Source organism: Anabas testudineus, chromosome 14 (assembly GCF_900324465.2).
Source record: "Anabas testudineus chromosome 14, fAnaTes1.2, whole genome shotgun sequence".
NCBI lineage: Eukaryota > Metazoa > Chordata > Actinopteri > Anabantiformes > Anabantidae > Anabas > Anabas testudineus.
Genome location: NC_046623.1, coordinates 8,865,763 through 8,879,387, shown reverse-complemented (window position 1 = coordinate 8,879,387; position 13,625 = coordinate 8,865,763). Strand labels below are relative to the sequence as shown.

General features: G+C 38.5%; 1 protein-coding gene across 1 annotated transcript; it reads left to right on the top strand.

Moving 5' to 3' along the window:
• Window positions 1-2,271: 2,271 nt before the first annotated feature.
• Window positions 2,272-4,571, top strand: si:dkey-251i10.1 (uncharacterized protein LOC100038774 homolog). The gene is made up of 4 exons (XM_026372990.1): window positions 2,272-2,482; window positions 3,320-3,806; window positions 3,899-4,039; window positions 4,149-4,571. The coding sequence occupies exons 1-4, from the start codon at window positions 2,372-2,374 to the stop codon at window positions 4,304-4,306; spliced, it is 897 nt and encodes a 298-aa protein (XP_026228775.1). The 5' UTR covers window positions 2,272-2,371; the 3' UTR covers window positions 4,307-4,571.
• The last annotated feature ends 9,054 nt before the right edge of the window (window positions 4,572-13,625 follow it).

The following is a 13,625-nucleotide window of genomic DNA, read 5'->3' as shown; positions in this document are numbered from 1 at the left end:
CTATATATATTATTAATACATGTATTTTACTCCATCACATGTCAAAATTAACTCATTTGATGCATCAATATTTATAATCCAGTAATACAGGAGCTAGCTCAGTCCAGTCGAGCAGGTGTGTGTCTCCTGAACCTGAACCGGGAGCTGATTCTACAGGAGATGGTCTTGATAGCTGAAAACTATAATTTGGAAACTCTATGAACCAAAAGTAGACCTGCACTCTGAGAGCAAAGTGCTTTGCTGGTATAATATAGAACTATGAAGTCTTTGAGATATGATGGAGCTTGATTATTATCGTAATAATAGATATTATTCTCCTTATATCTAAGGAAAGTGACTACAAATTATGTTCTACATTTTACAAGGAGCTAGTGGAGAGAAGCTAATGTAGAAGAAATATGATCTCTCTTGCTAATTCCAGTCAGAACTCTGGCTGCAGTATTTTAAGTTAACTGGAGGGTTTTTAATGAGTTATTGGGACATCCTATTAAAAATGAATTACAATAGTCCAGTCTAAAAGTAACAATAGTTTTTCAGCATCAATGTGAGACAGGATGCTTCTAACTATCGTGACTCAGGTGAAAATAAGCGGCTTCTCAGTTGAATGATGGCAGTTTTAGAGGTTTTTTCTATATAAGAGTTAAAGAAGATATCCTGGTTAGAGATTACACACAGTACTACTTTGGACTAATGCTGTATCATCTAGAGCAACTGCAGTATATGAGTCATGCACACAGAAACACAGTAGCAGCTTCAGAGGTTTTGGGGTCCATACAGAATTACATCTTGTTTGAATTTAGACATAGAAAATAGCAGGACATCTAGTTCTTTATGTGTTTGAAACATGATTAATTGATTTGGTTTCATATATAATTACAACTGGAATATAACTTGATGCTCTAAAATGGTTTTTGAGCATTATCAGCAAAATAATGACTACTCTCCTCTATACTGGCACATGACACTGAAGTACAAAACGATGGAATCATTTTTATTTAAATCTGGTAACAATCATATTTAAAGAGTACTGCAGATGTCTTTCAGATAGACATCGACTGTAGTGGATTTTTTTCCTGACTGATGTAAAGTCAATTATAGTAAAGTCAAGTGTTGTTTAAAAATGATCAGACAAAAAAAGGGTTTTAGGGAAAAACTATTAAATAATCAGTTTCACCACGTCGACCTTGTTTTAGAACAAGATCGACATAAATGTCGACATCTACATGCATGTTAATGTCACCCGCTATCTAAGAAGTCAATCAGACACAAAGTCTGAGATTCCTGTTAATAAATCAGAGTAAGCGACATGAGGACAGTACACAATAACACACAGAACTGGTTTTTGACTTTTCCTGTTTGGGTGTAAGAGGCTAAGAGTGAGACTTTTTAATGAATTGGAACTATTTTTAGGTCTATGGTTGCTTAACAGGCTCAAGTGGAAGATTGCTGCTACTCCTCCACCCCAGCCTGTGGTTCCAGGATCATGATAATTAAGATTTGGTGGGGCTGAGTCATTCACATTAACACATTCTTTCTGCTGGTTTCAGTCAGACAAAAGACATGTTTGATGGTCACTTACCTGGTTAGGGGCTCCAAAGTGCTTGCTTTAATTATTCATTTTAGGAAAGTCTCTTGTCACCCTCTAGTGGACAACTTTGATCAAGTCCAGACAGGATGAATGAATTAACTATTTTTACTCAGGGTACAGTTCTGAGATAACTTATTTGACCATTTTAATTGGACGACACTTACTAGTTCTCCTTCACTGTATTCTACTTTTTACTAGCTATATTTATTGGACTTCATTGGTTACACTACACATTCCTTTCCCGTTAGATAGATGTCATCAAATGCACTACTTATATCATCTAATAATACAATCAATGAATACAGTGTATTAATGGAGGAGTGCTTCTACATAATGGACACTTTATGTGCCATTAGTGCAGATCCTGAGCACTTATAGAGCATTTTAAACATTAAAGCCGTCAAGCCGCTGTTTTCATACGTGTATGGGCGTCACTCTGCTAAAACACGTCCAGGCTGTGACTCCGTGTGTTTTCTGTGTGAATGAAGTCACTCACATGTGTTTTGTAACAGCACAATGTTGTAGCCTGGAGCAAAGAAATGACGCGGATGACGACATCGCTGTCTGGACGGTTGATTGGCGGGGAACCGCGTGACGTTCGCGGGCCGTCCAATCGCGGCACAGCACAGATCCCGTGTCGTCTCGCGAGCCATTGCGTTCGATAAATCCGCAACGCGGCTACACAATCGGCCATTTCGTCGGTGCAGGCCATCAGCCGTAAAGGGCAGTGGGGGCATACAGCGCATACTGGTTACCTGAAAGGCACATCAAGATCATTGCACCATGAGTGAGCAGGCAATTTCTTTCGCCAAGGATTTCTTGGCCGGTGGCATCTCCGCAGCCATCTCCAAAACAGCCGTCGCCCCAATCGAAAGAGTGAAGCTTCTCCTTCAGGTAAAACTCTGCCTTCCGGAAGGCGTTGCGTGTTAGCCGGCTAGCTTCTGTGTGATCTCGCTAAGTACCATTGAACATAACGTTAGTTAAGGACTCCCATGTAGCCGCAGTTTAACACGACTCCTAAACATGCGTTGTTAAGGCAGTATAACCGAAAGTCTTTAAATGATATGCCTCAAGGATTTAAGGTCACGATGGGATGGGAAATGACCTACACGAGCCCGGCTGCTAATGTTAGCTCCCTGTGTTAACTTTAGCCGGCGTAGCTAACAAAGGACAAACGCTTGTAGTGTCATTGGGACACTTTGTACAAATATATCTGAGTTTATGTACAAGGCAGATATTTTATTGGCAGTTATAACAGGACAATATAGTGTGTTATTGGCGTAATTTAGGATTAAATCGTTATGGTTGCTGAAGTACCTCTTGATGTTAGCTAACCTTTGGGACGGCTGTGAAATACCAAGGCCCGGCTTCAGTCATTCACAGCCGGCCGGCAAGTTTTACATCCTTTTTCGAGTGAACCTACTGAGCAGCACTGTTTTACCCCTTCCTGTACTAATCCGGACTCATTTTATTATATTATCATGTTAATGTTAAAGAGTATCTTGTATATTGTCTCTCAAATTAATAGCTGTTTGGCAGATTAAACCTCAGCATAGCTGTGATTGTTTTTTGATAGGAAGCACCTATAGCTCTGTTGACTTTCACTTGGAGTCTTCCAGCAACTTTCACAAGTTGCCTTTGCATCAAGGTCACAACAAGGAGGCCTTGTCTTGCTTGAACAGTTAATTGGCTACCCTGTTTTTAACTTTCTTTTGTTGTTCATTATTCCAGGTCCAGCATGCCAGTAAGCAGATCACCGCTGATAAGCAGTACAAGGGTATTATGGACTGCGTTGTCCGTATCCCCAAGGAGCAGGGGGTCCTTTCCTTCTGGAGAGGTAACCTTGCCAATGTCATCAGATATTTCCCCACCCAGGCCCTCAACTTCGCCTTCAAGGACAAGTATAAGAAGATCTTCCTTGATGGCGTCGACAAACGCACCCAGTTCTGGAGGTACTTCGCTGGTAACCTGGCATCTGGTGGTGCCGCCGGAGCCACCTCTCTCTGTTTCGTCTATCCCCTCGACTTTGCCCGTACCCGTCTGGCCGCTGACGTAGGAAAGGGTGGTCAAGAAAGAGAATTCAAGGGTCTGGGCGACTGTCTGGTGAAGATCTTCAGGTCTGATGGTCTGAAGGGCTTGTACCAGGGCTTCAATGTGTCTGTGCAGGGCATCATCATTTACAGGGCTGCATACTTCGGCATCTATGACACAGCTAAGGGTATGCTGGTTGCACACTACATACTTGTGCTTCTCAAGGGTAGTTTGTTGTGTGGATGTGATGTCTAATCTATTTTTCTTCTGTGTTCATAGGTATGCTTCCAGACCCCAAGAACACCCATATATTGGTGAGCTGGATGATTGCACAGACTGTGACAGCTGTTGCTGGTCTGACCTCATACCCCTTCGACACAGTCCGTAGACGTATGATGATGCAGTCTGGCCGCAAAGGGGGTGAGTTTGTTTGTACTGATGTAAACGTTTACTCCGTTGTTGACTGATATTGACCCTCGGGCATGTACGGATGTTTGTCTAATCTCCACTCTCTTCTTGCCTTTCCCAGCTGATATCATGTACAGCGGGACCATTGACTGCTGGCGTAAGATTCTGCGCGATGAAGGTGGAAAGGCCTTCTTCAAGGGAGCTTGGTCCAACGTGCTCCGAGGCATGGGCGGCGCCTTCGTGCTGGTGTTGTACGATGAGCTGAAGAAAGTCATCTAAATCGTGTTGTCACATCACTGTCCAATTTGGCTAAATGTAATAACTTTCCATTTCTATGGACTCTGCATTCTGCCTTATTTATGGGAACAAAGTCTAGTGTCATCACTAACTGTGGGCGATGGCGGTATGTTGTGCATCTTTGATTTTAAACGTTCCACACCCTCTTTACCAATGTCATTCCTGTAAGAAATCTGATACCTCCTTATGTCATTGACTAGGTTTGTATGGTCCCAACTTGAATAAATTTCTTCTGGGGAACAAACCATTCATGTCAAATGTCTTCTTCCACTGTCAAAGCATGAGATGAGCACCTGAGATGGATTACTCCCAACTGCTATATTTACTCAAGCTTATCTCCTCCTGAGCCCTCTGGTTTGACGGTGACTTCTAAGATTGTACACAAGTGTTATACTCATTAGAAATGATATTGTCACTGATCTTAATAAAACGGTAGTAGGTGAGTTTGATGCTTGTTAAATCTGTGGAAATTAAAAGCTACAGACCTAATTGTGGTTTTCACTGTTTCAATTGATTATCAGAAGTTCTCCATCATAAACCTCAGGACAATGTCGACCAGATCTTAAGGTAGGATAAAATAGAAGTTGTAGATTTTTATGCCAAGAACAAACAAAGGTTCAAACACATTATTCAATTACAGATATGCATGATATGAATATTGCCCTGAACTCATTTAGGAAAAATGTCTTTATCATTTAACTAGAATCTAATAAATGATAAATACTTCACAGGTCCTAGGATGAGCAGCGCATGAAAATATATTGGTTTGGTACGCAGCTAATTAGATGTTTAAGCTGCTGATAACTTGTTAAAACACCTGATCCAGGTAACAATAAGATTATTAGTTTGCCTACGGTAATAACTAAATGTTTGATCTAAAGGTCAGTCCAATATTTAAACACACCCAAGATACAATGATATACAAATAGTCTATATACCAATTAAATCCAGGCAGATAAGAAACTGGAATCAGCAAATGGTCATTTTACTGATTTACTGTTTCTTTCAATCCACTTCTTGTGTGTTACTTTAGAGATAAGTCGCTGTTAGATCTCAATCTGAATCAAATTGGACTCATCGATGTGTGAGAGCGTTTGTTGTAAGTACTAGGTGTGGCAGATCCCGAAGAAATACTTTCACAATTAGTCACACACAGCAACTGAACCCACAAATCTTTTAAAAAAAAAAAGAGACAGTCGGACACATTTCAACTTGTCTAGTGCAGATTTGATGCCGAGGCTCCTGTAAGTAGACATGATCGGATGTCTTGTACGTGAACGGGAGATCAGCTGAGAAAATACAGAGCGGATTGTTCCTACGTCAGACCGAGGAGAAGTTCGGGATAAGACACCGTCAGCAGGACTTCACTGGTGACACCGTTAGCGGAAGTTTCGAGGTCCACGCCTCCATGGTGGCAGACTCTCCACGGACCCGTACGACGTGCAGCTCGGAGGTACACGGTGAATCTGTCCTGTTAAAGTGTGAATTCTTACGCTAATGTGGGTTAATTACATTAACAATGTACCTGCATTCACTGCTGCCCCTTATCTGATTACTTACAGAGAAACACATTAACATTTAAAGTAGTCTGGCTACGTGTCTGCTGCAGAAACTTTTACATTTACACAATTACTAAGCATATTCACACCTCGGACCTGCCCAGTGGAACCAGTCGGACCAGTGGCCAGGTGTCCCTACCAGCTGTCATTAGATGAATGCCTCTTTAATTAAAAGCCTGTCTGTGAGGAACTATATTACCTGGATCAGGTGTGTTCAGTCAATGAGAAGCTGGAACATACGACCTCTGATGGTAAAGTGGGGCAAGACCATGTGAATGCATGTGTGTGACTAAACACACCTGATCCAGGATTAAGTCTGGCACAGTGTGTGCCCTCTACATCAGTGGTGGTGCCCTTGAGCAAGGCTCTTAGTCGGGATACTGCTGCTGGTGTGGTTGTCAAAAGACAGGGAGCCTCTCACTGAAGCCACCTTGAGTAAATAAAGGTTAATATAGACTTGGAACAATCCACAGTCTCCGACTCCCTTAGCTCGGTCCTTGCAGGTCGTAGCGGTCCTCGGGAGTGTCCTTTCCTTAGGATTAATCGTCCACTAGGCCTGAGATGCTGTAGACTGACACCAGGTGGCGCCTGTAGAAAACAAGTGACAAACCTGCGCGCTCCCGTGTCCTCAGCGCGTGCTCGCGTTTCTCAATGAAGGGTGTGTAATACTCTAATCTTACAATCTTAAAAAAAAAATATCTCAGTGTCAGGGTGGTGAGATTAAGCATTAGATGACAGTGAATGCAGCACCGTCGGTTTCCTGCACTGTAACAACACACACCCTAAACAGCCTAGTGTAAATGTAGACTGTATAAATGGTAAAGAAAGTCAAGAGGTGTTGACACAACAACAGGGTGATGGTGTATTGCAACAGTCTAGTGCGTTACAGTGTGCTGTGTTTCCTCCCTCTCTTTGTACAAAATAGCTCAACACCTTGCAATCATATGTATCATCTGTACCATTAGTAGAGAATAATAGCTATTTGTGCATAAATAGATAAGAAAACACAGTGGTTATAAAAACAGGCAACAAGCAGTTAATAAGTTTTCATGATAGTGACAGAGCAATTCATTTTCCTGTGTGTCTTAAGTGTTTTTGTGCATTTATTTTACCAGTACGAGTAATTAATGATTTTGGTCGTGATTAACTTAACATGAAAATGTTTTTTTTTTTATTAAATCATCATTATATCATTGTTTAAATCATAAGTCAGTTTGTTCATTAGGATGTCACACTATATTTTTCACTTATGTAGATAGTGTGGTTTTAGCCATAATAATGCACACACTGCACATAGCTGGGAAAAAATGAAATAGTCCAGAGTGAAAACAAATAAATAAACATTTTTAATTCATTCCACCAAAGAAGTATTTTAGTGCATCTTGATTCTAGCATTAGAATACAATAGGACATCAGGTCGTTTCTTTTGGTTCTCTGATGTTTAGTAGATTACAACCTCAGTACAAGGAGCCGTAACTGTATCATAAACCACTGTAGACTGTAGTGTAATATTAAAAATCAAATTTAAACCTGCCAGAGGTAAGCCCTGCTGAAAATAAATCTTGGATATTAATAGTAAGTTATTAAAATGTAGAAATCAATTTAACTTAAATCACTCTACGATTAATGGTTTTTATCTGAGCATGTTTTATTTTGTCATGATGGTGATTATTATTTTTGATTTGCCTGAATAAAAGTTCATCCTGCAGAAAGTGAAAGCCTCAAACATACACAATCTACAGTATTGGTCAGTTCGCACACAGCTGTGTCTCATTCTGTACGGCAGCTCAGGGGTTAAAACCGACACCTCGCAGCAGGTTCCTGGAAAAGCGTTTCTGTGCAGAGTTTACACGTTGGCTGCATCAGTTTCCCTGTGAGTCAAGTGGACTCTAGGTGTGAAGTGTGACTGCGATTGTTTATTAATCATTGTTGGATTTGTAGCCGACTGGCAGCTCATCCAGGGTGTTTCCTGCCTTCTGCCCAATGCATTCAGGGATACAATCCAGTCTGTTGTTCAGGATCTCGTCACATCCAACTGTAGTTGGAATCAACACACACATTAAAATTATTTATGGGCTTAATTTTAGCTAATTTATTTCACTATATTAAGGCCAAGAATATCTATCTATCTATCTATCTATCTATCTATCTATCTATCTATCTATCTACAGACAAAAAAACAGCAACAAGACTTTCTGTGAAGTACAGGAAAGTACTAGTTTTTATTCCTTCATAATCAAACTTCACAAACAGCTTGAACTTGTACAATACCTCAGAGAGTGAAAATTACAAAAAAAGTGCTGGTAACATTTACAAAAATCATCCTTACTTAGCAACAATCAGTTTATTCTTCCACACTTTTTTTAGTCTTTTGTATTAAGGCTTAATACTTCTGTATAAAGTATATGCAAGATAAGTCTTCACAGTTTTTCGAAAAAAGTCACAATATTATGTAACATAATGAAGCTTTTACGGCTATTTTCTTTATAATAACAAATACACATCACTGGTAAATATATGTGAAATACAGGGCTTATTGTAAAATGGCAAGTAATGATACTGTTTGCTGAGATAAATTGATTCCACACACTGTTATAGGAAAGTTTTGACATACCATTGCTATAACTGAAGGAGGAGGAAAAGAAAATGATAAGCATAAACACTTGGGAGATCGCCTCCAAACTTTGGCACATCCCATGAAACAATTTCACAAAATAGGAGATTTATTTTTGAAATCATACATATGGAAGAATAGTTAAACTGGCATAAAGTGAAAACATGCTGTGTAGTAAGGTGCTAAATCAGAGATATTACATTGCCAGCCTTTTTTTTTTTTATTATTTTTTTTAATTTCCCACATGGACTGACATGAATAAGGTGCATTTGTAAGACTCAAAGAATGTAGGCCTTTCTCAGATGTCAACAAATTATGTAATAAATACAAATTTCCAAAAACAACCTAAATTGATTTGACCAATAGTCTTGAGGCGACCTCGTATACTCACGCATTCCCATGGTTTCAGAGAAATGAATATCTCCACTGCAGTTGTGTAACTCTCTAACTGTGGCATGTGAAAGTAAAAGCTGTATTGTTTTCATGGTATGTGTTATTTGTATTTTTTTTTTCCATTTTTATTTCTTTTTTTTTTTTTTTTTTAAACTGTTGAAATTGTGACAAACTTGATGAGTAAAGAGATGGAACTGAAAACTGAATGCGAAACTAAGCCAAGATATATTCACAAGATCCTCTAAGCTGCACTGGTTTACAGGTCAATAGATGAGAGCTCTAGCCCTAGACTTACCAATTTCACCCTCATGCATACTGTACGGTTAAAGTGACGCAACAAGCTTGCTTAAATAGTCTACATCACAAAAGCAATTTGGTTTTAGTGCAAACACAATTGGCTGGCTTCAGCTTCTCAATAATAACAAGCTCACCAAGGAGATTACAAGAAGGCACATACTTATGCTTCCTCTAACACGCAACATATTTAGACAAACCGCAACATCTTTCAACAACACCACAAAGCGGTGAAAACAGGAAAGCTACTACATCCAGATAAAATGGCAACGTTTTGTTCTGTGTGAATTATTGGAAATTTTACATTTATTCAATAACAAAATAATGATTTTAAGGTCAATAATTACTGCTGTTGTGAAAGGATCAAATGTGGAGGCCAGATTCTCTTACGTAGCCAATGATGCTGTTTGTACAACTAAAGGTGATTGGATTTATTTTCCTGTAAGACATATATTTCATTGTTGTTTCTTTTCTTTCTTTTTTTTTTTTTTTTGTAACATCCCATTAAAAAAGCGCTCAAAGTGACCAAATATGCAGAGATATAAGATGAAGGGTGCACGACAGTGGACAGCTGGGTTTATCGTTTGGTATTTGCGTTGATCTTTAAATGTGAAGACAGTCGACACTTTGACTCATGGGAAATGATTCCTTCCCTCATACATCCCATCCCTCACTTAAAAGCTGCTTGATTTGTCCAAAACAATCACAGGAGGAAACAACAGTTTTAATGCCCCTCAAATCTGGACACTAATACTCAGGGTACTGCTGGCTAAAAAACACAACCTGCTACGAACAACAATATGTGGATTTCGTGTGCATTTCAAAAAGGCGACTGATTCTGTACCTTTGAATACAAAAAAAAAAAAAAAAAATCACCATTTACTCAGCATTCCCACTGTGGGCAAACAACCATCATGTACTATGGTTCAAAAATGTGTTGAGTGAATTATATTGCTTTTGATAGAAGAAGACCAAAATAAGTCTAGTGCAAATCTCTTTTCTGGTTTGAGAAGTGGTGGGTGGTGTAATGAGACTCAGCTATCATATGTGATCTACTATAGCAAAAACATACCAGGTGATTTTGCGAACTGGAAAGCTGTGAAGTGGTATCCCTTTATCATTCTCCTGAACATTTAAGAGAGCACTCTCTTTATCAGAATAGAAAAAAAAAGTCTGTCACCAGCCGATGCCATGCAACAATTTGGAAGGAAAACTCCAATTAATATTTCCTATTTTATGCAACCCATCACCTAATGAATGCAATTAACCAGCACAAAGGAAATGTCTTAACTTCTTACATCTAAATGACTCCTACTTTGAAAGGGAGGATGGTGGCCATGTTAGTCACCCTCCCCTGTACAGCAGGGAGGATGAGCTTCGTCTGTCAGCTCACATCTGTGCTAACGGGTGTCGTTTGTGCAGTTATGTCTGTCAAATACATCTCTCAACTTGGAAATGTTGGAAAAGTCACTCCAGTCCAGTGTTTGACAAATCATATTATAAAAACATCCTTGCACATACATTTAAAAAAAAAAAAAAAAAAAAAAAAAAAAAATTATCCCCTATTTCAAAACAGCAGTCAATACATTTCAAACAAGCTTGTTTCATAACAATAATAATATGAAAATACAAACCAACTTGGAGCATAAATTATCAAAAAACAAACTGAAAACACATTACTGCAGCATATATTTCAGGGTTGCTTAGTTGTGATGTTAACTACCTTTACTACAACAGCTCCACTTCTGCCAAGTTCATAACTATATAGGAGAAGTATTTTTTTTAGGGAAATTATATAATATATCAAGCTAACATAGGCAAAAAGACAAAACAAAAAAAATAGCCTAACAAAATATACACATATTTATAAGCACATCTCAAATTTCAACTCAAGTGCATGTTTACAAAAGCATCTAAATACATGATATGGCAGCAATAAGCCTGAAAGCCAGGTGAAAAAAACAAAACAAAAACTAAGCTGCTTTATGTTGGGGCACCTGTAATTTCTTATTTGCAATGTAGGTTAAATGTTTGAAAAATTCTTTGTCACAGGTGCAAAATGTCGCCCGAATTACAGTAATCGAATTTTCTATTTTAAACACACAGGATGAAAAATATACAGCAGATTCACCTAGAATTCGACCTTACAGTAACAAAATATTGTCAGATTTTGCCAAACAGTTTACATTCTGCTTACAGATGATGGTGCTGTTATTACAAAAATATATCATCTTCTTTTCAATTTCATAAATATTTGGACCACATTATTACCATTTGTTTTTTTTTAAATTCGTGATATAGTTTGGTTGTAATGTATTTTCATCATGTGGTGATGGCTGATGCTCCCTCCCCCCCCCAACACCGAACACCAAACACTAATATCTGCTCAGAGATCATGATCTCCACTAGATTTGACTTGAATTGTCGAGACTCAACGTTTTATATCGTCATTCTCTTTCCTTGTTTTTGGCTTAATAAACAACCTACAAATATGTGCAAACTTAACATCTTGGTCCATCTCAAGTAAAAATGGCTAAATGTGTTTCTAAGTCACATCAAAGTCAGATTAGTATTTAAGGGACAGCTTTAAATGATCGGACAGTGCCAATAGTTGAAGAAAACGTCTACAACAACGGAACACCAGACAAACTATTACGAGCTAATCCAATGTGAAGGTGAACTATATGCTCATTTGCTAAGTGTGTGTATAGAAGACGTGGTCAATGATTACTGACAGTTATGTTTTGTGAGCGCAATGCAACATTTACAATCGTATACACGTTTTTAACATGTGATGCAATACATCACAGCTACTGTGTCAGATTATTTTTTATGTTTTGTTGCATTATATATATATATATATATATATATATATATATATATATATATATATATATATATATATATATATATATATATGAAGAGAGATAGAGAGAGAGAGATAAAAAAAAATCTATTTTGGTCTACAACTGGCAAATTAACACAACCACAAAACTATGAACAACTGATTGATGCGTTTTCACAAGCAACCTGCCACGAGAAGAAACAAACTAAATAAAACAAACTGTAGCATACTAGCCCGATTGTAGGAGCCCAACACACACAGAAAACAAATGTTGATTTCTCCATAAAACTTAAATCATCTTAACCCTTCTTTGGTTTGTCAAAACAAACATTGTCTAGTACAGTTTTTTTTTTTTTCATTTGACTCCTAATGATTAGCGTGGCCCCGCTTTACAAATGATTGCCACCAGCCCCTTTTAGAAGCTTTACAGTGCTAAAAATTCCAATCTAAGTCTGCATATTGATTAAGGCAGACTATGTGTTGGCTGAGACAGTGACTGCCATCACGGTGAAGAGCCGTATCTTGTCTTTTCGCTTGTTTTGTTAGTTTTACATCTCTGCGCTATGAGAGACAGACCTACGCAGAGAGTGACAGTATAGTGCATGTTGTCTTTGCGACCAGTCCACACGAGCATAAGCTGTGCTCGAAGCGTTAGGAGCTTTGTGATCTCGTAGCAACTTTTAAATAGAGATGAGATTAAAACAACCGATCTGTTTGAGGAAACCTCTCAGAACCTTAACGTGGTCATGTTTGTTACTACATGACCTAATAGCCAATAGATGTGTAAAACCATCAAGAGGTGGAAATCCTCTTTAATATCAGGTTAGTTGAGTGTGGAAAACGAACGCCAGACGAGGAGATGGAATGTTCTGGGCTCTGAACAGGAATGCATGTTTTTTAGTCACGCTGCTGCACACTTTAACACTAACTGTCTCATCGAGCTGGGCTACGCCAAAAAGACAACAGCGAGTGAGAACACGAGGAGCCAAAATGTTTAGTCTTCAGAGGCTAAATCACACCTAGTCTCCTCATTACTGTGATTAAAAAGAAAAAAAAAACACTGTTACTGAGGGATATTCAAAATAACAAAGTACTCCCCTACAGGACAAAGCTGGGTAGCGTGGACTGCATGCTTCATTTGGACTGATAGATGGTAGTTACCTGATGATAATGCTTTATTAGAAACCTCATCAGGGTAGTGTAATAACTGCATGTTCGGAGAAAGCATCATAGTGAATATAATCTAGACGTAGCTTAGTTTAGCTGTGTTGTACCTCTGGACAGCTGTTTCACTGTGTGTGTGTGTGTGTGTGTGTGTGTGTGCGTGTGTAAAGCTCAAAATAAAATCTGAATGTTCGTCCATAAAAATCTGAACAGATGCTGTTTGTGTGTGCGTCATAGTGTGACGGTTGGATGACAGGGACTAGCTATATCACATTGCCTATATTATTAATGCTTCATTTTAACATTAAATGTCTATGAAACTAAGCATTCAAAATGAGTATCTGTTAATCATAGCTGTTTTCTCCTATTTACTTGAAAACTATGTGTTATGGAAGATTTAAAGATTCAAAATAAAGGCAATCACCTTCTTTT

Coding starts and splice junctions, on each gene's coding strand:
- si:dkey-251i10.1 (XM_026372990.1), top strand. CDS start 2,372: ATGAGTGAGCAGGCAATTTCTTTCGCCAAGGATTTCTTGGCCGGTGGC. Junction 2,483..3,319: donor GAGTGAAGCTTCTCCTTCAG/GTAAAACTCTGC, acceptor TCATTATTCCAG/GTCCAGCATGCCAGTAAGCA. Junction 3,807..3,898: donor CATCTATGACACAGCTAAGG/GTATGCTGGTTG, acceptor CTGTGTTCATAG/GTATGCTTCCAGACCCCAAG.